Here is a 27,719-nt window from a genome sequence, read left to right as displayed (position 1 = left end):
ATGAAGACAGCCCAAAGCCTTGGGACCCTGCACCCACATGGGAGACCCAGAAGAAGCTCCAGGCTCCTGGCTTCAGATCGGCTCAGCTCCAGCTGTTGCAGCCACTTGTGGAGTGAATCAGCAAACGGAAGATCTTTCTCTCTGTTGCTCCTTTTTTTCTATAAATCTGCCTTTCCAATAAAAATAAATAACTCTTTAAACAAAGATTACATTTAGGGTGTGAGAAAAAATGTGCTATCAAAATTGCAGACCTAAATGAACAGGAAATATTGCAATTGCCATGATCTGAAGGAAGATTGAGAGAGGAGCAAATTCAGGGGGTTGGAAGTTTAGACACTGACCCAACAGGCCTGAGATGCCTCTCAGACATTTAAAGGGAGATGTTGAATATGTAGGTTTGGTTTGCAAGAAGTGTGGACTAGAGATACCCATTGGCATCATAAAGGTTAGAGAGGGTATTTTAAAGCCAGTGGGTGAAGCCACAGCGGGGGGTGGCAGTGTGAGGATGAATAAAGAACCTGGAGAGTGAGACTTGAGCTACACACTGAGGCCCTAACAAAGGCACCAGGAAAGGAGGAAATGCTAAGGCAGGCAACAGAAATCAACATTTGGGAAAAGGTCTCCAACATGAGGAAGTGCCCTGCTGTTGGAAATGCTGTGCGGAGACCAAGTAAGGGAACATGCTGTTCTGTGTGGTCACGTGCAAGTCTCTGCTGACCTGGAGCCGAGGAATTTTGGAGGAGCAGTGGCACCAAGTACCAACATGGGGAGTGGAAGTGGAGTGAGCATGGAAAACAAAACTAAGAAATTTGATATAAAGAGGAAGAGAGAAACATAAGCAGCTAGAGTCGGAAATAGGATTAAGAGATTATCTTTTTGAACACTGACAGAAATTACAGCATGTCTGCATGCTGATCAAAGCGGTCGGAGAGAAGAGGGCAGAGAAGAAACAGGGGCAGGTGTTGGGAGTGAGTTCCTGGAGTAGGCAAAGCAAGAGGGATGCAACACCCCCAGCTGGGGCAGGGTCTGCCTTTGGACAGGAAAGCAGACAATTCAGCTAGCAGGGCATCCTAACTGCAGGACTGTGCACATCTGGGTGATCCCCATGGTGGGGCGGCTTGGACCTGGTAGATTTAGCGGCACCTTTGGCCTTGACCCACGAGATGCCAGTAGCACTCCCTCTCCATCCCACCACCCCATTCATAACAAAAGGGTGTTTAGATTTGGCCAAATAGCCCTAAGATTTTGCCCCTTCCCCCAGGAGACATTTTGTAGTCTCCTACCTGGGGTGGTGATTGGTGGGGCTGCTGCAGTGGTCTAGTGAGAAGGGGCCAAGGACATCCTACAACACACAGGACTTCCTCCATGACAGTCACCTGCTCCCAACCCACTGGGGTGCAGTGAGAAAGCCCTAAGATGAAGGAGGGAGAATTTGAGGGTACAGCCACCAGCGGCAGGTCGGCACACATGATGGAGACATGTGGGTGTTCTCCGCTCACTTTCTCACTGAGCTAGGCAGCAAGGTCACCGAGAGAGCAGTCCCAGGGCAGTTAAGGAGACAAGACATGAAGCTGTCCTCCAGGAGGGGCGGACTCCAAGGGGTTGGGAACAAGTGGACTGGCTTCTGTGCTGCCTTGAGGGCTTACCTGAGTCAGGAGTTGAATGTGAAACCAGTCGGCCCAGATTTGCACTTCTCTGGGCTGCATTCAGAGCCGGAGCAGCAGAGAATCGGATCTAATTGGCTGTGGCTTTGCCAAGTACAAGGGTCCTTCAGAAAGGCTGTTGGGGGGGAATGCAATTAAATAAGTATATTTGGGTACAAGACATTTTGGGAATCACTGCATCATTTACTCACAGTATATATTACAGTTTTGAGAACAGTTGCTGTCCCTTTAAAGCCCCATGTATTGGTCTTTTACTAATGGTCAATGAATTCGTGCTAACATTTAATTCATTCAGGACGGGGACTTGCTCTCACTGTGTATTTAGGATATGTGCCCACAGTGGCAGGTCTTTTACATCAATGGAGGATGCCCTCAGACTGTGCACTTACAAAACCGTGAGAAAGGATGGCTTTTCCCTTGTTAGTTTGCTCCCACTAGGTTATTTTAGTTGTAATGATGGAAAGCTAACTAATGCATTTTCCACAAACTTTCTGAAGACCCCTCATCAAAGGAGACAATGAAGGGACAAATGCCTACTGAAGGCCAGCTGCTCAGTTGGGGGGAAAGACACTTGCACCCCTGTTGGAGTAGATGGCTCCTGACTCCAGCTTCCTGTTTCTGCAGGCCCTGGAAGACAGTCGTGATGGCTCAAATCATTGGGTTTCCGGCACTCACACAGGAGACCTGCGTTGAGTGCCTGCTGCCAGCTGCAGCCTGGCCCAGATACTACTATGGTAGTATCTGGGGAGTGAACCAGTGGATGGACCTGCTGATTCACTTTCTTTTTTTATTTTTAATGACCACAGAATTTGAGCTGGGTAAAAGCGAATAACAAGGGACCATAAAAACGCAGGTGGCCCAAAACAGTCCATGTTCATTGCGATGCATTGCTGTTTCAACATAAACATGGTGAGTTCTGCCATAATGGGGTCATGACTCACTTTCTTTAGCAAATACTTCGTAACCTCGGAAGGGCAAACGCCAATCCTTTCTAAGTGAAATCAGCTAAACTAAGATCTGAAGCTCTGGGGCTGTCGTTTCTTTGATCAACTTACCCTTTTGTTAATGAAACCCAACACTGAACAAGCAATGGTAACCACCCAGGAAATCAGGAATCTCCAGAAGTTTCCAGCGAGTTCTAATGTGTATTAGTTCATGTATTTGGTCTAAAGTTGTTCAGATGCCTGTGGTGATAGGCCTCCCATAGCGGGCTGAGCAGCTTGAAGTGGTGGGCACAGTCACGGCCACCTGAGGCAGCCCTGACTCAGATGCTTTCAAAGTGAAAGTCAAACTGCTTGTTTCCAGCAGGCCCTTGGCTCCTCCTTTTGAAGATTTCACTTAAAAATATTAAAAGGTGTCTTCCCTGGCATGCCTACAAAATATGACAAGAGTCCAGTGCCATCCTTCTAGGAATCTCACATAGCCTTGAGGACTCGAGCCTCCTCTTAACCACTCTGCTCTCTGAAGGCTGAGTGTAAGCCCAGCCCTGCCCCTTGCCACCTGCCGATGCCAAGCACGTCCTGCTCACATCTGTGGCTGAAAAGCAGTCAGCCTGCCTCACCACGGCCTCCTCCCAGGGCCTCTGCCCGGGCAGGCATGCCATACAAACCACACCGGCCTTCCCTGGCAAGGCGCTCTATACCTCCAGAGGGGCGAGGAGAATGGAACCCAGGTTTGCCTCCAGGTCAGAATGGAAAGAGGGTGAAGGGGACAAGAACTTGTCTAAAGGCAGAACTGTGGGTTGCAGGCATCTGAGTGGCACCAGCTTGCTTTCTCCTTGGACTGTCAAAGTGGGAATCTGGCTACAGCCTGCAGTTGCCAAACCTACCTGCCCAGCCAAGGGCAGACAGAAAGCTGGAGGGACAGCAAAACATTCCCTAAAGACACAACCCGCCTCCAGTGGTGCGTGTCATTTTAGGGCCAATCTTGGCAACCTTATATTGGATTGATGGGAGTTAGGAATCGGGCAGGGTACACTCTTCATTGGTCCTCCAGGAGTCACGTCAGCTCACTGACCAGCAGCAAACATGGAACATGTATGAATGTCTCCTATGATGGCTGCTCACTCATGGTTCACAAGCAAGGGCAGCAAGCGCTCAGGATGCCTTTCTAACTGTACCAGCCCCAGGGGATCAGTACAGGGCAGTGAGCACAAAGGAAGCTGAGTACCAGAAGGCCCATCACTAGCGCAGGCCTGTCTATTTCTGTGGGGTGGGGAAGAAAAACACATGGCAGATATGTGCCTCTGCTTTCCGGTATCTGCCTCTTTTCCTACCTGGAAAATGGGGTTGTCATTTAGAACCCGAGGTGGAAGCAGGCGTGCCTGGTGTAGTGCTTGCACCTGCCAAAGGGAGCGTGAGAGCTGGGAGGTAAGGCAAGGAACTGCAGCCCACACAGCTCAAGACCCCAGCGCTCCTGACACCCACCTGCTCCCTCCGGGCCTTCCCAGAGCCGGCTGAGGGGCAGTGCTCGCGAACGGCGCACCTCTCCCTCACCCTGCAGGTCCACGCGGGCCCTTGGAAGAGTCCCCGCAGGCTGCTCGGAAGCGCCTTACCCAGCTTGAGGACAGTGAGCAAGTCCTGGGATGGCGAGGCGGCTGCAGCCACAAGCCCTGGAGCAGACAAGAGGCTGACAACGAGAAGCAAAAAGCCAGTCGGAGGGGCTTCCCCAGACCGCAGGGCAGGAAGCGGGCAGCAGGGGCAGCAGCAGGGCTGCGTTTACAGGCCCTGCGAGCTGCTCTTGAAGTTCCTGGCACCTCAGGAGCAAGAGCCCGGGCTCGGCCGCGCTGGGCACCGGCCCCTCAAGCTGTGTGCCCTCGCAGCGCCCCCGGGCGGCCTGGGCCTTACCCCTGACCCCGGGCCTAGACAGATGGCATTCACCCCAAGCCCTGTGACCTTGAGCCCCACGGTGGCCTCAGGAGGGGAAGAACGTGGGGCCAGCAGCCGGACTTTTCCAGCCTGGGCAAAGCAGACGCCCAGGTAACAAATGTCCTTCGGGCCACCCGACGGCTCCGCGCTGCCTCCATCTTTGCTTCCGAAGGGCATGCCTGTACTCCCTGTTCCCCCCTCAAGACCTCCATCGACCTCCATCGAGGCCAGCAGGACAGTCTGTCTTCGGAAGGAGCAAGTCAGCTCGCTTAGGCTCAGTTTTCTGGAAAATGGAAAAGGCGCGTCCTTCACGAGCTGAGGGAAGCACCGGCGCCCAAGCCCCGGCTGAGGAACAGTTTACGGATGAGGTAATTAGGAGGGCGGCGCTCTCGACCGGGAAGACGACCCCGTCCCCGGCCTCACTGAAGCTCGCAGAAGAGACGACTCCCGGAGGCCTGGAGGGCCAAGGCCCCAAAACGCCCGGGCCCGAGACAGAATTTGGCCGCGTCGGCCGCGCGCCCTACGGGAGGCGGGGCCAGGCTGGGGCGGGGCCTGAGCGGCGGCAGAGGGGCGGAACCTGACCTAAGCGGTGAGGAGGCAGTGAGACTATGAATACGTTAAAAACGCTGCCACCCTTCGCCGAGGTTCCGTAGTGTAGTGGTTATCACGTCTGCTTTACACGCAGAAGGTCCTGGGTTCGAGCCCCAGTGGAACCAAATTAAGGGGGAGCTCATATTTTCATCTTTTTTTCTTCCTATGACAATCCCTGAATAAGTAACAGGAATGGAAACAAGACAAAACTACTGATCTTTTTACATCACAAAGGTGAAGAAGTAACAGCCCATTGTCTAACCTGAGAAATAGGTCAAAGTGTGCGTAGGGCTAAGTCGCAGTCCTCAGGGCAACCCCGCCCGGTCGGCCACACCCCTCCCTCTCCTTCAGGTGCTCTGTGCAAACCTTGGAAAATTGGGCGCTCTTGCAGGTTTTCTAATGCCTCCAACCCAAACGTGGCAACACTTATTATGATCACGATATAAAGTTTCACTTGGGATTAAGCTCTAAAATACAGCGTAGGGAAAACAAACAAACAAACCGTATTCCATCTCATTACCATACGTATTCATTCAGGAAAATACTGAATTGGGTGGTGGGTGGGACAGTTAAAGCACAAAGATGGGCATTTCTGCGTCACTTGTAATAAGGAAACGTGGAGATAATTTAAACGGCCAAGGTTAGGAGGCTGGCTTTTCTTTTTTAATACAGCAGTGCGGTTAGTGGAATAGAAATTCCTAAATACCAAAACCACTCTTTCCTTTTGCTTCTCTTAGCTCGTTCCTTGTAGTTTCACTGGGAGCGGGGGAGGCGGTGTAGGCGTTATTACACTTTTTAAAACACTGGCCCTTTTCAGCTTTGAGAGCAGGAACAAAGGAAAGATGTCTGGGGCCCCACGGTTGTCTGCCAAAAGTGGCAACGAAAAGAGGAAGGAGGCGCTCAAGTTTTTTTCCTTTGCCTTTCGCCTTGCTCTTCGGCTAATATAGTGTGTAAACTTGCATCTTGTGCTAACCTGGTAGAACACGTGCTTTTCCCTGTCGGCCACGATCACTCCACTGACTGGTTTTTCTCTTGGCTCCGCAGGGTTCCAGCAATTTGCATCGTTGTGCAACAGAGCTCCACATCAGCCACCTTGCCAAACTGAACCCAATATTCATTAACTCTGTCTTTTCTCTTGTCAGTTTCCCCCTCGGATAGCTGTATGATAATCATAAATATTGTCAAGCATGCCAGGAGTGCTTCACATATGTAATTCCACTTAAGCCTCAAAACAACTCTGTGAAGTTGGCATTCTTACCATGATCGCACAAAAGAAAAACTGAGGTGCATTCAGTTACCTAACTTGGCTGAAGGTCACAAGTGGCGAGGTTGAGATTTGTTTGATGATCTGTGCCTAACCCTACCAGGCTATACCATCTCTCCTTATTTATTCGTGTTCTTATTTACTTATTTGAAGGACAGAGTCATACAGAGAAGGAGAGACAAAGAGAGAGAGACCTTCCATCCTGTTTTTCACAGCCAGGGCCGGGCCAGACCAAAGCCCAGAGCTTCATGTGAGCCTCCCAGGAGGCTGCAGAAACTCATGAACCTGGACCATCTGCCACTACTTTCCCAGGCATATTAGCAAGGAAGTGGATCCAAAGTGGAGCATCTGGAACTCGAACCATCACCCATATGGGACACCTGAAATGCCATAGTGCTGGCCTTTCCTTTTGGATTTAACCAGCCCTCCTACATGGCCTTTAAACTGTTCCCAGTGCTTTGCTATTACAAGTAACACAGCAATGCACATCGACACACTCCCTCCCTCTGCCCCGGCCACCAAATTTAGTATTATCTTGAGAGAACAGTTCCAGGCATGCTGCCAAGTTGCTTATGAAAAGGGGAATCTGACATCTTCATACGGCTCAAGAATGTTAGTGCTTATTTGGCTGGAAATTGATATCCAGGTCATTGCTGGAAGGTGATGGAAGAGATCAAGACCTGGGCCTTCTCATCATTCCCCTGCATCGCTTCCTTCACAGTAGCATCAACTACAGCGACTACAACGTCGCTATCTTCTTGGAGACTCCTTTGTTGAGCCAGGTAACTGTGTGGGTTAACTTGGAGGGCTCAGCGGGAAGATCTAAGATCCAAATGCAGTAAGATGCTTAGTGAGGCTACTGCTCAAGCTAATCCCCTGCTCCTGGGCCAGCATCCACTTCGGTGAGGTAGAGCCTCGGCCAAGGACGAGCAGAAAATGCTACACAAGATGGAAGGTTTCTTGGTCTTACTTCTCTTTGGTTATGAAGGTATGTGCTCTCCAGCCACTGGCATTTATTACACTCTTATTCATAGAATTTAATGATGGCTCTATTAATGTTAACAACTGATATCATTAACAATTAATATTCTTAAATATCATTGATAAATAAATACAAGCTAAAGAAAATGTTAATTAGCAGTGCATGCCCATCACCATGTGTCCATTAAGGAACAGCAGTTGCGTGTCTGCAGATGTGGTCTCCTTTGTCTTGCCCCTGGCTTTCCGATTCCGATGATGCCAAGAAGTAGGAGGAAGGATCTCAGAAATCACCCAAAAGAGCTGCACATTGCAACAATTATTGAGTGATGCAATGTATTCTTGAAAACTTTCAGGAATTAAACTTAGAATGACTGGCAGAATTTAATCTTCAAGTCCAGGGCACTATGGAAGGCAGAGGGTGCTATTTATAACCCTTACTGGACAACAGGTGCCAACCGGGACTGCCCCAGATACAGCAGGACATAAGGTCATCGGAATTTATTTAAGGTCATACGGATTAACGGACTATGCTGAGAATTGTCCCAGAGTTGGAAAGTTCCAAATACTCTATACACTCAATCAAATTTCTAAATATGGCCCTGGCAGGAATGGTCATGCTTCACTAAAGGAAAATTCAAGGCAAATTTCTAAACTGTGATCTAATTCAACTTTTGAAGTTCTCGCTCCATCTTTGTAATACTCTTCCAGACATCTCTCAATTCTTAAGTACCCAGCAACTCAGGATTTCTTCCCAGGTTCACTGGGGCTTTGGAGAATCGGCTGAAGCTCATGGAGGACATTGTGGATGTGTGGTGTGACAGCAAATAAAGGAAGGCTGGGAGGAGGAAGCCTCTCCCCCTGCAGACGACATGGCAGCCGGGTGCAAGGGAATGTACACAGATCACAACTCCTGCTTTCCCCATCACTGACCCTCTCACGGTTACTAGTGCAGTGATTATTTTCTTCTCGCTTGCATTTATTTTATTTATTTGAAAGGCAAAATTAGAGAGGAAAAGAGCTCTTCCCTCCACTGGTTCAGTCCTCAGATGGCAACAACAGCCAGGGCTGGGCCAGGCTGAAGCCAGGAGCTTCATCAGGGTCTCCCATGTGGGTACAGGATCCCAAGCACCTGGGCCAGCTTCTGCTGCTTTCCCAGACATCTGGATTGGAAGGGAAGCATCCAGGAATCAATCAGGCACCCATATGGGATGCTGGAATTACAGGCAGAGGATTAGCCTGTTATATCACAATGTGGATCCCAAATACTCATTTTGCAGCCATGTCAGATCTTGATTTTTGCTATTTAAACACATTTCTTAGTATCTGGAAACATTTGTGTAAATGTAATTCCAAGGTCATTTTGTAAATCCCCAAATATTTCTCTAAGTACACCAACTATCGGGGTTCCCCCCCCCGTTATTAAGAGTCAGAATCCCAGGAGCTCTCCAATGCCCTAAGATACTTTGAGGGGATATTGTTGTGGTTTTTTCTTCACTTCTTGTATTTTCTTCAGCAAGAATATCTCAGCAGAGCCTTTCAAGACTCAGATCCAAAGTCCTGGGTTCTCAGACATCCATAGATTCATGGGTTCATGCCATTTGTTCCAGAGCTACTTTCTGAGTATTTGCTATGGGGGGCACACTGTGTAAGAATTGATGGGCACTCCATCAATTCTTCTGACTTCTCACTCCAGAACCTTACAACCCTGCTCCATGGCAGCTAGCTGGAAAGAGGCCCTGTCAAAGGTGACTAACAGTGCATTTTGTTTTTTTAAGACTTATTGATTTACTTGAAAGGTAGAGTTACACACACACACACACACACACACACACACAGCAAGTGAGCTAGCTTCCACTGTCCACTCCACAAAAGGCCACAACAGCAGGAGCTAGGCTGGTCTGAAACCAACTTGTCTGGGTATCCCAAGTGGGTACAAGGGCCCAAGGACTTGAGCCATCCCCTGCTGCCTTCCCAGGCCACATGCAGGGAGCTGCATGGGAAATGGAACAGCCAGACCTCGAACTGGTGCCCATATAGGATAGTGATGCTTAAGGCAGTACTGGCCCCAGGAATGCATTTTTAAATCTGGCTTATCCATTCTGTGGATATCAGTAATAAAAAAAAAATCAAGCCGTTGAGCAGAATGAAAGGAGAACTTTCTTTTTCTGTAGCTTTATCAATCTGTGCACAACTGGGGAGTTCTGGAAATGTCCAGAAGAGCTGAGGACTCCCTCCGTCCCGCTGGCATGGACAGCGGCTTGAAGCAAGGTTTAGGTTTCCCTACCCACTACTCAAGGCCCTCCACTCTTACACCGTTTGGAAGGAAAACAGCTGGCCAAAAATGCCATAGTGGCTTGAACAGAGGAATGCTCCGGGGTGAGACAAAATCCAGGACACAGTGTGCTTAGCTCAGAGGCCACATGGAAACAGAAGGTCCTCTCACACTATATGAAAACATATTCAGTTGTACACGTGGGAACCTGAAAATGAGGATTTTTTAAAAATATGTATTTATTTATTTTTGGGTCACAACACAATGGCTCAACAGGCTAATCCTCACTCTTCAAGCGCTAGGATCTCATATGGGCACCAGTTCTTGTCCTGATCGCTCCAATTCCCATCCAGCTTCTTGCTGGTGGCCTGGGAAAGCAGTGGACTGGAGGATGGTCCAAAGCCTTGGGGTGCTGCACCCACGTAGGAGACCTGAGAAGGCTCCTGGCTCCTGGCTTTGGATTGGCTCAGCGCTTGTCATTTGGAGAGTGAACCAGTAGATGGAAGATCTTTCTCTCTGCTCGCTGTGCTTTCCCCACAGAAGTGGAGCAGCTGGGACACGAAGAAGCACCCATGGGGGATCCCAGGCTTGTAGGTAGAAGATTAGCCAGTTGAGGGTTCTGTCTTGACGCTGGCTGTTTCTGTTCTTCAGGATCAGTGGCTTCTCATTGCCGTTCAATAAGGTAAATGGACTGACCTAGTCGGGTCAGCATCATAGCAAAGCCTACCTGTATCTCACAGCTGAGTCAGGCTTCTCTCTGCGTGACATTTTCAACTCTATGCTAATGATGACTTTTAAAAAACGTCCATCTCAAGAAAGTATGAGAGTCTATTATGTGGTTATATTTGTGATATGAAAGCAAAGACCGGCAACACAGCCTCACTTTACAGTTGGAGGTGCCTCCTTGGCAGGTGTGCCAAGCATCAGGGATGGCTGTTTTAGTACAAAGCAGTTTTCTTGAAATATAATTTACATGTTACTAAATTCAGCCATTTAAGGTGCACACATGAATAGTGTTCTAAGGTATTTGTAAATCTGGGGAGTACACAATTTAATTTTAGAATATTTTTTATCTCCCCAAACATTAAGTTTTCTCATGTCCCTTCTCCCCATCTGTATCCAGCCCCTGGCAAAGCAGAAATCCACGTTCTGTCTCAACAGATTCGTCATTTCTGGACTTTTCATTGAAGAAGACTCACACAGCACTTAGTCTTTTGTCTTTTATTTGCATATGTCTTTGAGGCTCATCTGTGTGGAAGTATGTACAGATAACAGATTTACCCATGAATACACCTGTCACCTAAAATAATAATGCTTTCATACCAGAAGTAATTTCCTTCTTTGTTCTGCACAAAGAGGGCTGGTAGTGCAACCTGCTGTGTCTCTCTTGTGTCTTTATTGTGTTTCTCAAGAAGCTTTGGAGCTGGTTCCAGATGCTTTTGATCATTCATCCTCTGACGCTTCTCTCCTCTGCTTCATCTACTGCCGTGGGAAGGGCTGCTCCATATTTAGCAATATGCAATCAAAAGCATCAGAACAGCCCTCCCTGCGTGTCTCCAGTGTACACATTCCCTCTCTTAGGCTGGCAAGATACATGTCAAGAAACAGGCAAGTCTTGAATTTTCTCACCATGGCAGCACAGATGGCCCCCGGAGAAACGGCCCATTGCAACAAAGGGCGCAATGAGCCCACAACGTGTGAGGCTGAGACGAGCAAGAACTGCCATCCACATCACGTGTCAGGGACTCACTGGAACAGGCCGGGAAGGGAGAAAAGCACGCTAGCACATAACCGAAATCTCTAACTGCTTTTCTTTTAGAGGTTGTCATCTCCCCGCCACACCCCACTCCACCTGTCACCAGTGTGATTTTCTCATACGATAATATGTTATAGTCAAAAATGTCCCTTTTTTCTCTTTGTTCTCTGGCTTCTTGATGATGGAGTAATTTTGCAGGGAGCGCCCAAGGGAGGGGGCTACGCGGCCACATCGCTGCTCCCTTGGTGACAGCTTTGCCTGTGACATGCTTGCTGTTCCTTCCTTCTCTGCTCATTTCCATAAGGACCTGGCATCTCAGAACTACAGGCTGCCTACAGACAAATACTTTCCGGGGGCAAGGAGCCTAGGAGGAAAAGGAGGCAAGAAATTGGCCCCCCATTGGATGGAGCCTAGGAAATGGAGCCTGTGGTTGGGCCTTGCTGCCAGGGCGGTGTCACAGGCAGATGGAAGATGCAGCTGTATCCTCTCCCCACCCCCTTCTGGGCCTTCCATATCGTTTTTGCCTGATATGAAAACCCCTCGGGGCCCACAAGTGTAGACCTGGGGCATGAAAAAATCCTCAAAGGTCACATCCCTGAGCCTCATGGGAACTCTGTTGCTTGCTGTTCAGTGACAGATGCAAACTGATTTGGTCACACCATGACCCCCAGTCTAGACTGTAAGAGAAATTTGGAGAGACAGGCAGAACATGGATCACAGTGACCCTTTGGAGGACACATTATTTTGGTGCTTATTTTAGGGATAAGGACATGGAGAAACGTCCAGAAGTGTCAGAGGAGCATCTGGGACCCCAGCCCTGGAGGCCCAACACAAGGTTCTGGGCAGGCACTGTGAGAATGAAGCAGTGGACAACAGATCTGGCTCTCCCATTCTGGCACTCTGCCTTTCAAATAAATAAGCTAACACATTTCTTTTTAAAAGTTCACAGAGGGATGACTAATGTTGTGGTACAGCTGTTAAGCCACCGCTTGCAGTCCTACTGTCAATCTAGCTTCCTGCTAATATGCCTAGGAAGCAGCAAAAGGCCCTTGCCTCCCAATGGGAAGCCCGAATGGAGTTCCAGCTTCCTGGCATCTGACTGGCCCAGCCCTGCTGGGTGTTACAACCATCTGGTGGGAGGAGGAGGGGGAAAGGTGAACTCCCCTCTCTAATTCTGCCTATAATAAATAAATAAATCCAAATATTTTAAAAAATTATAAAAAATGTGATATATAGAACCTTATTTTGTTGTAAAAAATGATATTCATGCATGGCTTTCTGCTTACACACATTTTTCATAAACTTTTGAAGAACCCCTCACATTTGAATTTTCTTCCCAGCAAAACAAACTGATGTTTCAATTCCATTTTCCATGCATTTTCTGCAGCCCCTTCCTTATGCATACAAGAGTACAGATGAGCATACAGCTCAATGACTTCCCCCCAACCAAGCACATGCATGTAACCAGCACCCCCAGACTCCTTACCTGGGCTCCCTCCCTACCACCTGCCCCAAGTGTGACTAGCAGCCTAGGACCAGTTCAATGCCATGGATGACTTTTGTCTGTTCTTACATATCTTCAAGTCAATTCCTACAGTGTAATCAACCTTAACAACTGACCTTGTACCCAACATCATGACATGCATCGTTCCCATTTAGTCATGTCTCTTTGCAGTTGCAGAATATTCCATTGTGTGAATGTCCCACAGAGTCTTCACTCTACTCTCTTTTCTTCCTTCCCTTCACTTTACTCTTGATGAACACATGAGTGTTTCCACTTTGGGGGGGGGGAAGTATTTCAAATGCTTTGGCTATGAATAATCTAATACATGTTACTGGGGTTTTTTTGTTGTTGTTGTTGTTGTTGTTGTTTTTGAGAATATCTGTATTTCTGGTAGGTAACAACCTAGGGGTGTAATTGCTGGGTCCAAGCAGAGCCAAGTACATGTTCAGCCTCAGTGTAAATTGTCAAACTATTTCCTCAAGACATTAGAGCATCTTCTACCCTCATCAGTGCCATTGAGGTCAAGGCTCCGTGGCCTTGCAAATACTTGGCTTGTCCAGCTTTAGACAGCAAGCGACATCTGCCAGAAGACACCCAGTACGCCACTCCACACTGAGCCTCAGCTCTGGCAACCTTTACGAGCAGGCTGAGGAAGCCGAGCTCTCAAAGGAGACAAAGGTTTATCCAGACTGGTGGGAGCTCAGGGGAGCTGCGAGGCACTGACAGATCTGACGCTGTCATGTAAGGACACAAGACTGGGGTTGGGAAGAGTCCACTGGATCTGAAAAGAATGACTTCCTTTGTCAGCACAGGGCATGGCACTAGAGATGCCTAGTCTGTTTGGTGGACTGCTAGCACAAAATACCATAAACTGGGTAGGTTAGAATGACAGAAAACCATTTCTCCTGGCTCTAGAGGCCGGGAAATCCTTGATGGGGGTGCCAGATATACAATAACATATACCAGATTCTGTGTGGGGTAAAGGTCCAGCTTTCTGACTCACAGATGGCACCCCCTCGCTGTGTCTTCACTTGGTGTAAATGGAAAGCCAGCTGGCACAATGGGGAGGAGGGCTCTTTTAAGGACAGTAATCCCACGTGCCAACACAGAGCCTTATCACCTCTGAAAAGCTCCACTTTACAGTACTGCCAACCTGGGTGATTAGGTTTCAACCTTTCTATTTGGGAAGGATCCACACATCCAAACCATGGCAAGTACTGTGGTGGCCTCTTATAAAGATGATGCTCCTTAACTTTCACTGACACCTCTGAGGGTCTATCCACAGCAGATTACTGTCCGATGGGATCGGAGCCCAGGAGAGACAGCAGTGCGCCAGCTACGGAGGAGGGGTGGCCACAAGTCCTCTCAAACCAAGGCCTGTGTCCCATCATACCCAGTGCAGCCTCTGCATAACCCATCAAAGCACTCCCCAGGGCTGTGCTCCAGTGGTCCATCTTCTGTGGCTGCAAGCACACCTGCCAGGCAGTGAGGCTCCCATTTCAGAAAGCTCAGGCCTAGGACAGTGCCAGGCTTACAATGTTCATGAACAAGTGCCCACAGGAAGGGGCAATATATCTTCTTCAAATGATAGCTTTTATCATCATAGGGCAAAAAGATGAGACCATCTCTCACCTCTGATAAAATCTCAAAGCCATTTGTAGGCATTAGATGTACTTTTTAAAATAGCAAAATGCCCTCAAGAAGGGACTTTTACATCCCACTTTTTAAAGATTTATTTATTTTTATTGGAAAGTCAGATTTACAGGGGAGGAGAGACAGAAAGATCTTCTATCCATTGGTTCACTCACCAAGTGACCACAAGGGCCGGAGCAGAGCTGATCAGAAGCCAGGAGCTGGGGCGGGGGCGGGGGTTCTTCCAGGTCTCTCACACGGGTGCAGGGCCGTCCTCGACTGCTTTCCCAGGCTACAAGCAGGAAGCTGGATGGGAAGTGGAGCAGGTGGAACATGAACCAGCGCTCATTTGGGATCCCAGCACATGCAAGGTGAGGACTTCAGCCACTAGGCTACCGTGCTGGGCCCTACATTTCATTTTCTGCACTTAACATCTTTTCTGAAACTTTCAGAAAAGGAAAAGTGCTTTGTTGAAAAAAAGTGTGAACTGGAGCTTTAGTACTGTATAGGAGAAAAAGCATCTCAAGGTTCATGGCTGAGCCTTCTAGGACAAAAGACAGATTAACAAAAGCATGCAAATCTGCTTCCCACATTTTCTGCACCCCAATGGCACTTGCTGCACTGAGCAAGACGCTGGGCACCCGTGTGGGGGCCGCTAACTCACGTGGCTAGGAAGCATTTGAAATGTGGCCAGTTGGGCTGACACTGAACTCATTTATTTTAATTCAGTTAAATTCTTTTTTTAAGATTTACTTATTTTTACTGCAAAGTCAGAGATACAGAGAGGAGGAGAGACAGAGAGGAAGATCTTCTGTCCGATGATTCACTCCCCAAGTGAGCGCAACGGCCGGTGCTGAGCCAATCTGAAGCCAGGAGCCAGGAGCTTCCTCTGGGTCTCCCACACGGGGGCAGGGTCCCAAGACTTTGGGCCGTCCTCGACTGCTTTCCCAGGCCACAAGCAGGGAGCTAGATGGGAAGCAGGGCCACCAGGATTAGAACCGGTGCCCATATAGGGTCCCCGTGCATTTAAGGTGATAACTTTAGCTGCTATGCTATAGCGCTGGGCCCAATTCATTGCACTAGCAGCTACTGCATTGGATAATGCCGCTTTAACCAATCTATTTATGTTAATATGTATACATTCCATTTTCCCACATTTTTTTATGTGAGATTTATTTATACTTTAATTGTGACTTGGTATATCTTGTGCATTACAAAGACATCTAAAAGAGAATTTCTAACCAATGCCCTGGCCCTAGATAATGGAAATGTGGCACAATGTGGTAACTGGGAGTCAACTCCTACACACCACGTCAGGCCAACATCAAGGGTGACCATGACGATGACCATGACGACGACGATGATAAGAAAAAAGGCCACAATGTTAAGTGGAAAAGCAAAGAGGATACCATATTGTTTAGGTAGTGGGCTACCAAATATTCTTAAAACGAAAAAAAAAAGGGGGGGCATAGAGAAACAAGATGGCTAGAGATTTGTATCAAAATGTTAAGAGGGTGCTGGTGGGCAATTTGGCTGCTTTTCCCTCCAGCAGCTCCCTGCTTTGCTATGTTCATGGATTTCCAGAATTGTGGAATGAACTAAAACCTTCCTCCTCCATCAGTCCTCTGGCTCCTCAGCACCTGTGGTTATTATTTCTAGCAGATCGTTCCCGAACTTGACTGCTGCCAGAGGGGCTTTTGCTAACTTTCACGTGACTATTTCCATTGACTTATTGTCACTTTGCTGAGTCTCTGCAGGAAGGTGACCGTGGCTCTCTTGTGCTTTTTGTTCAGCCAGCCTGGGATTATCGTCCACTGAGGTAAGGTACAGCGCGAGGCGCAACCTACATGGACACGATCTTGAAGACTCTTCTAGCCCAAAGCAAAGCATAGCACTGTCACTTCGATACACGTGCGTGTGCGTGTATTTAAAGATAATGTTTTTTGGTGGCACTAGCATGTTCAAGCTCTAAGACTGGTGTTTCAGTGAGAGAATGAAGCAAAACAGGTCTTTAATCAGGTGGTGCAGTCTTGAACCCAGCACTGTTTCAAACTAGATTCCCAGATAGGAAACTCCAGGGGACCTGAGGAGTACAGCCTTGGACAGGGTCCCGCATCCCTGCACATTAGGGTGAACAGTATCCACTGCGTGGCTGTGTCTGGGAACTCCTTAGTAAGGGAATGCAATGCTGACCGTGCTGGCGGGGGGAAAGCAGCTGGGCTAAGCTCTAGGAATGGTGTGCTCCTTGAAAACAAGCTGAGCCCAGCTGCCTTCAGCTGTCACTGTTCTAACGTCCAGCCCCTCTGGCTGCGTGCAGGATGAGGGTGAGGACCCTTGGTACCACAAAGCATGCAAGTGTGACTGCCACGGAGGAGCCAATGCCCTGTGGTCTGCAGGTTCCACCTCCTTAGATTGCATACCAGGTGAGTGTCCCCCTCCTTGGGGTGCCCCAACATTGTTGTTCTCTGCCCTCTAACCCCACTTCCCTACCCCTGCCCTCTCCATCCCTTTCCCCAGCTGGCCTCTGAGCTTCTAATCTCCAGCATGCCATCCTGATGGCATTGCTCAGAAACAATATCCTGGTCTCTATATGGCCGAGATGGAAAAGTAGGGCCTCACTTGCCATAGAATTGAAGAGACAACGATGGCCAACCGAGAGGAAATTTGGGTAGTTGTGGGGGGAAACTCAGGTTGGAGAGCTAGAACCGCCCCAGTTGAAATTTGGGCTATGTCACTTCTCCAGGTTGGGGCTGCCACTGAGTTCTTCTTAGGCCCACTGGAGGGGACAGCCCTGTGGATGCTGCCAACCATATGCACCCAACCCCTTGCAGCACCTCCTTCCCAAAGGAGGCCCAGAGGGCTGTACTTTCTGGTTCCTGTGGTGATGCCACCAGTGGGATCCTGTGACAGACCAGTTACCTAGGGGAAAACAGATCTGTGCCCCAGTGAGCCGCTGGGACTTTCAGGACTCCAACTAAGGCAGCTTACCCTGACTCAAAAGGACGCCTTCCTCTAAGACAGGGGCCAGCAATGTTTGCAAAACGGCCAACTGCAGCGCTGTGTGCTCAGTTCTGCTGTGGCAGCTGGGAAGCCGCAGTGCAGTAGGTGTCAGTGCACACAGGCACACGGGGTGCACATAGTCAGTTTTGCTGCACACCTCTCCTAGCCGCCCAGGCAGGAGCCTAACACTGCCTAAAACAGCTCCGGGGGTGGGGGCCTGAGCCTCTATTTGCATGAAAATAGAAAATCTGCTGCCTGTGCAAGCCCCAGTGGTGCACTGGGGTCTACGTTTGCTCCCCAGGGACCGGCAGGCGCCTGTGTTAGAAAGGCAGTTCAGGGGGTTCCCTGCGGGAGTTGGGGGGTGAGGGGACTCTTCATTAGGACCGGTGGGATCGCCCGAGGCAGCCTTGAAGGCCTCGTCTGGCCTCGGAGAACCTGAGCACGGAGTGGAATGAAATTGTTCTTTTCCCTCTGCGCTGATGCCATCAACTGTGAAGCAGACACAGGCGGGAGGGTTTGAGGGGCAGGAAAATGAACCTGGACCTGCCTCTGTGCCCACTCCCCACCAAGCTGTCTCCCATGTTGCCATGAACTTAAAGTTCTAAAATTAGAAATTCCTTTATCTGAAGCGTTCTCCTCTCTCTGCTGCCTTTTTTTTTCTTTCTTTCTAACAACACAAATATTTTCAGAAAAGGATAAAAAAAACACGACCTCAGTGTTAAATGGTTTACTTAGTGGTGTTAATTGGTTCTTCCATGAAAGAAGTGATTCAAGGCAACAGCACTGGGCCAGGTCCCAGAAGTCTCTTGCCCGGCAGGATGTCAGAACTGTATTTCAGTGTCAACACTGCAGGATGGCTCTGCATCATCGGATTCAGTACCTCCACCTGGGCCTGTCACAGTGGACAAATTCCTAAAAAGCACAGAGGGACAGGGGGTGGGGTGAGGGGGTCGTTCAGAGCAGGGGGGGAGCTGCCCCCATCCACCTCTCCCCACCCCAAGGCAGAGGGCTCGAGCAATGTGGCTTCAGCAGAGCAGGAACAGGGACACCAAAAGTCCTCTTTTCCACGATTGGGCCAGCACATCACAGCACCGAGAGCGGGGATTAGGGGAGAAGGGGCTAAAGTCTTCAGAAACTTCATGAAAAATGCCTATTATGAAAAAAATTGTTTTCCAAAACTTTTCCGTACCAAAATAAATATATCTTTTAGTTGTATTTCCCACACTTTTTGAAGTCCCCTCATATAACAAATTCAGTAATGTTTTACTTTATTCCAAACTTTATGTTCAAGTTTATAATTTATTCTGCTATAAATAGCATTCTATATTCTTACTCCATATTCTACTGTGTTGACATACATTTATTTCCAAGTCTAACACGCACGCATAATAATATTCACATACCTCTAGAATCTCTTACTAAGAATGTCCCTGAATTCTGTTTTTTTTTTTTTTTTTTTTGGTGAGGGGAGTGGGGGATTAGCATTCCTTATAATTCTATCTGACCTTTATGCCTGGCAATGCAGAAAGTATTGTTGAATAAAATAGGGATGGTATGAAGGCACTTCAGACAGCTTGTGGATTAGGTGGGTGGGTGTTTGACCTAGCAGTTAAGCTATGGGTTAGGATGGCCACAGGGCATGTTAGGGTGCCAGGTTCAACAACAGCTCCAGCTCTTGCTAACGGAAAGGCAGCAGTGACGGCTCCCTTCCGTGGCGCTCTGGACTCAGTTTGCAGCTCCTGGTTTCAGGGTTTCAGCACTGGCTGTTGTAGGTGAGCAACTCAGTGGATGGGAGTTCTGTCTCTTGAATAAATACATTTTAAAAATTTATCCAAAATAAAGTTTGTGGAAAAGTAGAATGAAGAGTTTATTCTGGTGTAAAATCAGTTTTTAAATCATCAATAGTAAGGTTCTTCTGAAAGTTCATGGAAAATATTTCTACACCAAATTAAACTGATCCTTTAATTCTACTTTTTAAAACAGATTTGTTTTTGCTTTTATTGCAAAGTCAGAGATACAGAGAGGAGGAGAGACAGAGAGGAAGATCTTCCATCTGATGATTCACTCCCAAACTGACCACAACAGCTGGAGCTGAGCTCATCCAAAACCAGAAGCCTGGAGCCTCTTCTGGGTCTCCCATGCGGGTGCAGGGTCCCAAGGCTTTGGGCTGTCTTCGACTACTTTCCCAGGCCACAAGCAGGGAGCTGGATGGGAAGTGGAGCTGCTGGTATCAGAACTGGTACCCATTTGGGATCCTGGCGCGTTCAAGGTGAGGACTTTAGCCACTAGGCTATCACGCTGGGCCCTTAATTCCACTTCTCACAGACTTTTAAGTACCCTCATATGCAAAGTACAAATGACCTGGATTAGTAGTACAATACATCTTATGTAAAAAGATAATATATCTTTTTATAATTATCAAATTTTGGCTCGGTACAGAGTCATCTGACATAGGTTTTTCCTTCAAAGTGAGATGAGTCTGGCAATAAGTTAACAATTGCAACAAAGTTGCACTGGGCAGAAAACGTGGGAAGCGCTTGCTGCCTGTTCATGGGATCTGCCAACAGCAGTAATTAGAAGCTTGTGAGTCCAAGGGTGCTCAGCTCTCTGAATCTGCCAGCAAGTAGAATGCCTTCGTGGGCAGCCACACTGCAAAGAGCACTCCCAAAGTGTGCCTGTAAGAGATGCCAGTGCTTACGGGCAGTGCAGCCCTGGAGTCCGCCTTCTCCACAAGCTCCCGTGACGGTTTGGCCACACAGGCCTAGCTGAGTGGTCCACAGAGCACTCCTCTTCTGTCTCCCAGGAATTAGCATATTTTGAAAAACTCCCCAAGCCTCTAAACAATGTGTTATTCATTTGCTGCCAGCCTTCTCAACTACTCATGGAGTTGGGCCTGTTCCTTTGCTGAAAGAGGGCAAAGAGAGGGGTAAACACTTGTGACCAAGGCCAGAAGCTTTCCTCCTGGTGCCGGGCCATGGCTATCTCTGAAAGCATTCTGGGGCCCCGGGGTGGGGCTTTTGAAAAGGCATTTTCCAGAAAAGACTTTAGCATTCCATTATGTGGTTATAGCTGATGACATGGCTATGTTCAACTCTTCAACCCGAACTTTCTATGTGAACAAAATACTTTTTTAAATTTTGAAATTATAGGTGGCCTAGCAGCTAAAGTCCTCACCTTGAACGTGCCAGGATCCCGTATTGGCACTGGTTTTAATCCCGGCTGCTCCACTTCCCATCCAGCTCCCTGCCTGTGGCCTGGGAAAGCAGTCAAGAACGGCCCAAAGCCTTGGGACCCTGCACTCACGGGAGAGACCTGGAAGAGGCTCCTGGCTCTGGATTGGCTCAGTTCCAGCCATTGTGGACCACTTGGGGAGTGAACCAGCAGATGGGAGATCTTTCTCTCCGTTTCTCCTTCTCTCCGTAAATCTGCCTTTCCAATGAAAACAAATAAATCTTTAAAAAATTTAATTGAAAGGCAGAAAGAGATGTTGGTTCATTCTCAAGTGCTTACCAACGGCCATGGCCAGGCCAAAACCAGGAGTGTTAACTCCATCGGGGCCACCTACGTGGCTAGCAGAAACTCAAGTAGCTGAGCCATCATCTGCTGCTTCCCAGGAACATCAGCAGGAAGCTGAAGCAGAAAGAGAGTAGTTAGGCAGGACTTGAACGAGGCACTCTGACATGTGAGCATCCAAGCAGCAGCTTAACCCGCTGCGCCAAAACAGCCAGCCTAGAGAAAGTCATTTGATTTACATTATTTGGAGTTCATGGTTCACAGCCAGAAAGCTAGAAGCACATATTCACATAAGGTTGTATTTTGCTTTCTACAGACATTCAGTTAGAAACTTCGTTTGATTATATGTAAGCGATGTCCTAAATCACTAGTTGTTGGATTAGGAGTTGCGTATTGACAACCATGGTACAAAAATGAAGGACTGCTTAAAGACATCCAAACTGACATTTTTGTAGTTTTCTTGGCCTTATCCTCAGGGTACAATATGGATATTATTGCACCAGCCATCAGATCTTCCTTTAGTCTAGGTAACAAGAGGGAAGAAAAAGTAAGCAAAACCTGACCAGGTATTCTCTTACTGGTCTGAAATGGAGTTACATGGTTCCTTTAAGCTGCAAGGGAAGCTAGGAAAGATATTTTTTTTTAAAGCTGGTCACATTGTGGTCCCCAATAAAATTAGTGTCCTTAGTGTCCTTTACTGAGAAAGTAGGGGAAGGGAGGAGTAGGTGGCCTAGCAGCTAAAAATACCAGTTACGATGTCAGCATCCCATGTCAAATGCCTGGGTTTCAATCCTGATTTGCTCCTGAATCCAATTTCCTGCTAAGTAAGGCACACCCAGGGCGGCAGCAGGTGAAGGCTCAAGAACTTGGGCCCTGCCCCCCATCTGTAGGAGACCTGGAGTGAACCACTTGCTCCTGCCTTCGGTCTGGCCCAGTCCTGGTTGTAACGGGTATTTGGGGAGTGAACCAGCAGAGTGTGGTTCTGATCGTTCTCTCCCTGTCCATAACAAGTAATTTAAGGAAAAAAAAAAAAAAAACCAGGAGGGGATCATAGATCCTGGGTTGGCAGTTGGCAGTTTTGTGCCAGATCACTCAACCCTGATTTTACTATGAGAGACCATAGGGAGAAGAGCAGCAGGAAATGCCGAACCAGCGTGGGCCACGTTATGGGGAAAGCCAGCTCCTTCCCACTGTTCCTTATTTAGTTGCACTGAGCACATCTCTCCCATTTTTTATTGTCGCTCTCATTTTCTACCTCCTATAAATTGCCTTTGCCTGCTGCACTAGAGCGATCAGGGACTCTGATGTTGCTACACATGTTGGCTAACCCCAATTTGACGAGAGAAGGAAAGGCACTAGGCATTGAAGTACCACGTTGCGCAGCATGCTGGGGACAGGGGATGTGTGGTCTTCAGGTCTCAATGGTTGGCAGTGGTGAAGCATCTCTCCAAGTGCCCCTGCATGAAGTGACCACCGAGCCATCTCACTCCACTTTTATGGATGTTGTGATTCTCTGCGGAGATCCCACCATGGCAAACTCTGCTGTCTGCTCCGCGTGAGGAAGGAACAGACACTTGGCCCAAGGAAGACAGTGCGTTCTTATAGATGCAAAGTGCACGGGCTGCTTTTGCTGTTTCCACAGCTCGTGTTCATGGTGCATTGACACAGGGTTGTTGGGACGTGTATTGTTCTTTTTTTCTTAGAATGCCCCTATCACAAGCCCCTCGGTTTCGAGTCAGGAGAGGTTACAGCAGATCAGATCACTTGCTCCAACCCGGAGCAGTATGTGGGCTGGTATTCGTCATGGACTTCCAGCAAGGCCCGGCTCAACAGCCAAGGCTTTGGGTAAGTAGGCCAGGCGGCCCAGGTGGAATTTATCCTGTGTGTGCTTTGAACACTAGCTCTTGAATATATGTGTGAGACAGAGCACACCTACATGTTTGGCCAGTGCAGCAGCACCTTAAAAGGTTTGGGAAAAATTATAATTAGAGGTTATTTTTGGTGTCAAAAATTGGGAAATGCATGCATGTGCCTTGCATGATGCAGCTTTTGAAGATCCCCAATATGCTTGGCTTTTCAACATTTCTTGTACCAAAATAAATGGATCTTTTGATGCCTTTATTCCATGACCTTCCTGAAGTGCTGGCTAATTGTTTACATGTCCAGGACTATGGACACACGGCAGCTAAGGTCCCTGGCTCCAGGACACACATAGCCAGTGGCCTATAAGCACATGGTCATAACTGTGTGATACACACAGTCAGATCTCCCACTGGACGCATCAGGAAACATATTCCAAGGAAAAGCTATTGAGTGTGAGACTTGACATTGACAGGTGAGGGAAGGGAAGAGGGAGGGGGCTGGCACATACAAAGGCCCTGGATGGGACTGTATCTCCATGGCAGTTAGGGAACATATAGCCAACAAGGCTAGGGCATAGCAGGGCCAGCTGGAGAGGTAAGCAGATTTCAGGTAGTGCAGGACCTTCCTTATCTGCCATGCCAATCTACTGTTCTCCTTAGTTTGGGGAAAATGGAAGGCCCTCAGTGTGTCCTAGTCAGCATGTGGGCTCATGCTGCTCTAACAAGAGAGCCCCCAAAGCACAAGGACTTAAGCAATTGCAGGTGGATCTGCTTGCTCACCTAAAAGTTTCATGAGGTGATCTATAGTTGTCGGGATAGTTTGATGGAATCAGGAGCCCAGACTATCTTTTAAAAAGATTGATTTGGGGCTAGCACTGTGGTACATAAACTTAACATGCCACCTGCAAAGCCAGCATCCCATGTGCATGCCTGTTTTGAGTCCCAGCTACTCCACTTCCAATCCAGCTCCCTGTATGTATTTGGGAAAGCAATGGAGGATGGCCCAAGTACTTGGGCCTATGCTACCTGCATGGGAGACCCAGATGGAATTCCAGGCACCTGGCTTCAGACTGGCCCATCTCTGGCCATCGCAGCCACTTGGGAAGTGAACTAGTAGATGGGAAGACTTCTGTCTCTTCCTCTAATTCTGCTTTCCAAATATTTATTTTACTTTTATTTATGGGATACCAGCACTACAAGCAAAGGCTGGCACCATTCCACATTCCTTTCAAATAAGTTATCTTCTTTTAAATGGGTTTATCTACTTGCTAGGCAGAGAGATTATGAGTTTTTCCATCTGCTGGTTGACTGAATGACTATGTCTGGGCTGGGCCAGGCCAAAGCCAGGAGCCAGGAACTCCATCCCGGTCTGCCACATAGGCAACAGGGGCCCAAGTACTTGGGTCATCACGGTTGTCTTCCCAGGCACATTAGAAGAGAGCTAGATTAATAGCAGAACAGCTAGGCTTTGAACTGGCACCCTGATATCAGATGCCAGTGTTGCCAGCAGTGGCTTAACCCACTGTGCCACAATGCCTGCCCCAGCCTACACTCATAAAACCTCACTGTCCTGTCATTCTTAACAGGATGCTTCCATCTTGGGGCCCATGATGGTTGGTTGCTCTAGTTCCTGTGGTGATATCCCCATTATAGTTAGCAAGGAGGGGAAAAAAAGTAGAGTATGTATGCTTTTAATGATACAAATATATTCTATTGGTCACTTAATTCCACACTGCATAGGTCAGAATTTGGCCGGATGGCCCCACCCAGCTGCAAGAGACACTGGGAAATGCAATCTGGGTGGCCCATTGGCCCAAGTGGAACTTAGGGGCTTTATCACTAAGGAGGGGATGAGGCTGCCAGATAAAACGTGAAGTTGGGGAGCATCAAAGGCAGACATGTGTGTGGCAGAGCTGTCTGGTTTCTGTGGGGACAGTCCATGAGTGGAGAACAAGAGGAAGACAAGGAGATTGGTGAAGTGAGGGAGGGCACAAACTGAGGGTCATGTGCACTAAATGATGGTCTGATGAGGGAAAGAGATGAATTGAAGGAACTGTGGGGAGGGGGCCAATTCATGGAGTTGATACTTGAGAATGGAGGGTAGGAAGGGAGGAGAGGAAGAGGTCCAGGGTGGCTCTCAGATGGCTAGCATGGATGACAGAATCCTCATGCTAATTGAGGGAGGGTGGCAAGATTGAACCTGACCTTGGTCTTCTAGGGACAAGTTCTGGGCGCTAAGACTGTGGCTTAGGTTGTGTAAATGTCACATGGAGGGGGCTTTCCCGGGGGACATCTCTCGGGGACTTGCTGTTTCCTACAGGTGTGCCTGGCTCTCCAAGTTCCAGGACAGCAGCCAGTGGCTACAGATAGATCTGAAGGAGATCAAGGTGATTTCAGGGATCCTCACCCAGGGACGCTGTGACATCGACGAGTGGATGACCAAGTACAGTGTGCAGTATAGAACTGATGAGAGCCTGAACTGGATTTACTATAAGGATCAAACTGGAAACAACAGGGTAAGTGGGGCTATTCCCATGCACATGCAGCACATGCCCTGTGGGACTCCCTTCCTATCTCTATGCTCTTTGTCATCACTAGAGCTCTCCTGAGCCTATGCCCTGGGGCCAAACAGGCTTCTTTGCCATGACCTGGCTTTGTTCTATCTTTTGTGCTCAGTACAGTTTGAGAATGAGTGCCATTCTTAAGTGCTCAAGAATGATTTGACTGAGTTCTCACCTAACTATCCAAATGGCCCTGGACAAGCACTTCACCAGTGTAGACAGAGGCAGCCAAATCCCTGAGTAACTCTGGGCTACATCTCTTCCCCAACCACAACGGACATCTTCCTCATCATCAACTAAGCCAGGATGCCCGGTGTTACTGGCAAAGAATAAATTGAATGGAAAACTCACAGCCACTTGGAAATGCTAATTCTAGTGAATTCTCGTATGTCATCAGCATGAGTCACGTGCAGCAGAGAACCAGAAGTAGTCTCAGGTGACAGTCTATCTAGCAAGACATTTCTGGGCTGAGGTCTCAGGAAGTCCAAACACAACAGGAAAAGAACTTGGACTCCTAAGTTCATTTCTGTTCCTAGTAGTTGGCCTCTGGAAGATATGCTGGGATTCTTTCTCATGCCATGCACCTCACGAGGCTGGGCTGGGCTGTCTGCAGAGAGGCACTCCACTCCGGCAGTCATGCAACCTGGCTGAGCCCTGGCCATCGCCCCTCTTCATCTGGCTGGCTCTTGACATAAATGGGCTCAAGAATAAGCAGCTTAGCAAGAACAGGACTGGATGTTTCTTCTGGGGAAAATGGTAAGATAATGGCAGACAAGGCCCTTCCTGTTTCATAGAGAGAGGAAGCCAAATGATAATAAAGTTCCCCCTACCTCCCCGGAAATACAGTTCCTGTCGTTGGGACTCTAGAATGCGGACAAAGAACAACTTATTTAGAAATAGAGCCAAAAACCTCTATTGCAGTTTCTTATGTCACATCCCGAGAAACACAAAGAAATGCTTTCCAGAATCTTCCTTTTTGTTTTTCATGCTTTCTAGAAAAAAATTTTTTTCAAGTCAGTCTAAAAAGTATTTGTCATCTGTATCAAACAGGGACACCTATTTAGCTCCAGCTCACAACTTCAGCCCAAGTTTATACCTTGGCATCATGGGAATGCCCCTCTCATGAATGCAACTGTAGCCTCGTCAGAATTTCTGCTCAAAATGTACAGAATAAACACAAAATTAGCACTAAGAGGGAAGAGGTATTTTCTTATTTGCTTAGCTATTTGGAAGAATGTGAGAGAGAAGACATAGAAGTCTTCCATTCACTAGCTTACTCTGCAAGACTGGACCAGGCCAAAGCCAGGAGCCTGGAACTTCATCTGGGTCTGCTTGTAGATAACAAGGGCCCAAGTACTTGGGCCATGTTCTGCTGCCTCCCAAGCGTTAGCAGCAAGAACAGCAGCTGTGACTCATACTTGCACTGATAGGGGATGCATACCCCGAGCAGCAGGCTACCCTTCAATGCTGCAGTATCCATTCCTGCAGCTTTTTATCAGTGCCATGCCAGGGAATTCTTTATTACGCTGGAAATGTCCATTCCTGTGATGTCCAGCATAGTGGTCACTGTGTGCCTAATGTGACTGAGAAATTGAATTGTTACCTAATTTTAGTTCATTTAAATTGAGATAGATTCATGTGGCAACTGACTCAGATCTGAGAACACCTGTGAATTGCCTGTGCCTTAACTGCTTCCTAAGCATGGGCCAGCCATAGCCAGGCTGTGCTTTTCCCTTCTCTCCCTGATGCTGTGGTGACAGGATCTCCTCCCTCATTAGGTCTTCTATGGAAACTCGGACCGGAGCTCCACAGTCCAGAACCTGCTGCGGCCCCCGATCATTTCCCGCTTCATCCGACTCATCCCGCTGGGCTGGCATGTCCGCATTGCCATCCGCATGGAGCTGCTAGAGTGCGTCAGCAAGTGTGCCTGAGGCCTCAAGCTGGCACCTGCCAGAGGGTAGATTACACACCATCGGGCTGAACAGGGACATCTTATAGAAATACTTTCAAGCGCAGAGCTGGTTAGGAAGTATCTCCTTCTCAAAAACATAACATGTTTTGATTTCAACAATAAATAAATAAATAAATAATCTATTCCCCGCTCAGGGTCAAAGAAGATAAGAACAAAGAAAATGTCCTTAAAAATGATTTTCTCAGAAAAGCCTAAGTGGCAGGAGTAACTTACTGTCTTCATTTTTTTTTTTTTTTTTTTTTTGGCCAGTCTTCTCTATGACACCATGAAAGGTGCAGCC

At 48.1% G+C, this 27,719-nt stretch overlaps 1 protein-coding gene and 1 non-coding gene across 2 annotated transcripts; both read left to right on the top strand.

Annotated features, from left to right (window-relative positions):
• Positions 1-5,174: 5,174 nt before the first annotated feature.
• On the top strand, positions 5,175-5,247 carry TRNAV-UAC. The gene has a single exon. It is a non-coding gene; the product is annotated as a tRNA-Val (tRNA).
• A 2,075-nt stretch (positions 5,248-7,322) lies between these two features.
• On the top strand, positions 7,323-27,426 carry RS1 (retinoschisin 1). Its single transcript, XM_040997674.1, has 6 exons — positions 7,323-7,374; positions 16,325-16,350; positions 16,849-16,954; positions 22,748-22,889; positions 25,227-25,422; positions 27,246-27,426. Exons 1-6 carry the CDS (start codon positions 7,323-7,325, stop codon positions 27,396-27,398), a joined length of 675 nt encoding a protein of 224 aa, XP_040853608.1. The 3' UTR covers positions 27,399-27,426.
• The last annotated feature ends 293 nt before the right edge of the window (positions 27,427-27,719 follow it).

This window comes from Ochotona curzoniae, unplaced genomic scaffold (genome assembly GCF_017591425.1).
Source record: "Ochotona curzoniae isolate NIBS_2020 unplaced genomic scaffold, NIBS_Ocur_1.0 contig_1274, whole genome shotgun sequence".
Lineage (NCBI taxonomy): Eukaryota > Metazoa > Chordata > Mammalia > Lagomorpha > Ochotonidae > Ochotona > Ochotona curzoniae.
This window is presented reverse-complemented; position numbering and strand designations above follow the sequence as displayed.

Excerpts from the sequence above, each read along its gene's own strand:
- RS1 (XM_040997674.1), top strand. The coding sequence starts at position 7,323 with ATGCTACACAAGATGGAAGGTTTCTTGGTCTTACTTCTCTTTGGTTAT. Across the intron at positions 16,351-16,848 it reads TGGGATTATCGTCCACTGAG|GATGAGGGTGAGGACCCTTG; the intron begins GTAAGGTACAGC and ends GGCTGCGTGCAG. Across the intron at positions 22,890-25,226 it reads CTCAACAGCCAAGGCTTTGG|GTGTGCCTGGCTCTCCAAGT; the intron begins GTAAGTAGGCCA and ends TGTTTCCTACAG.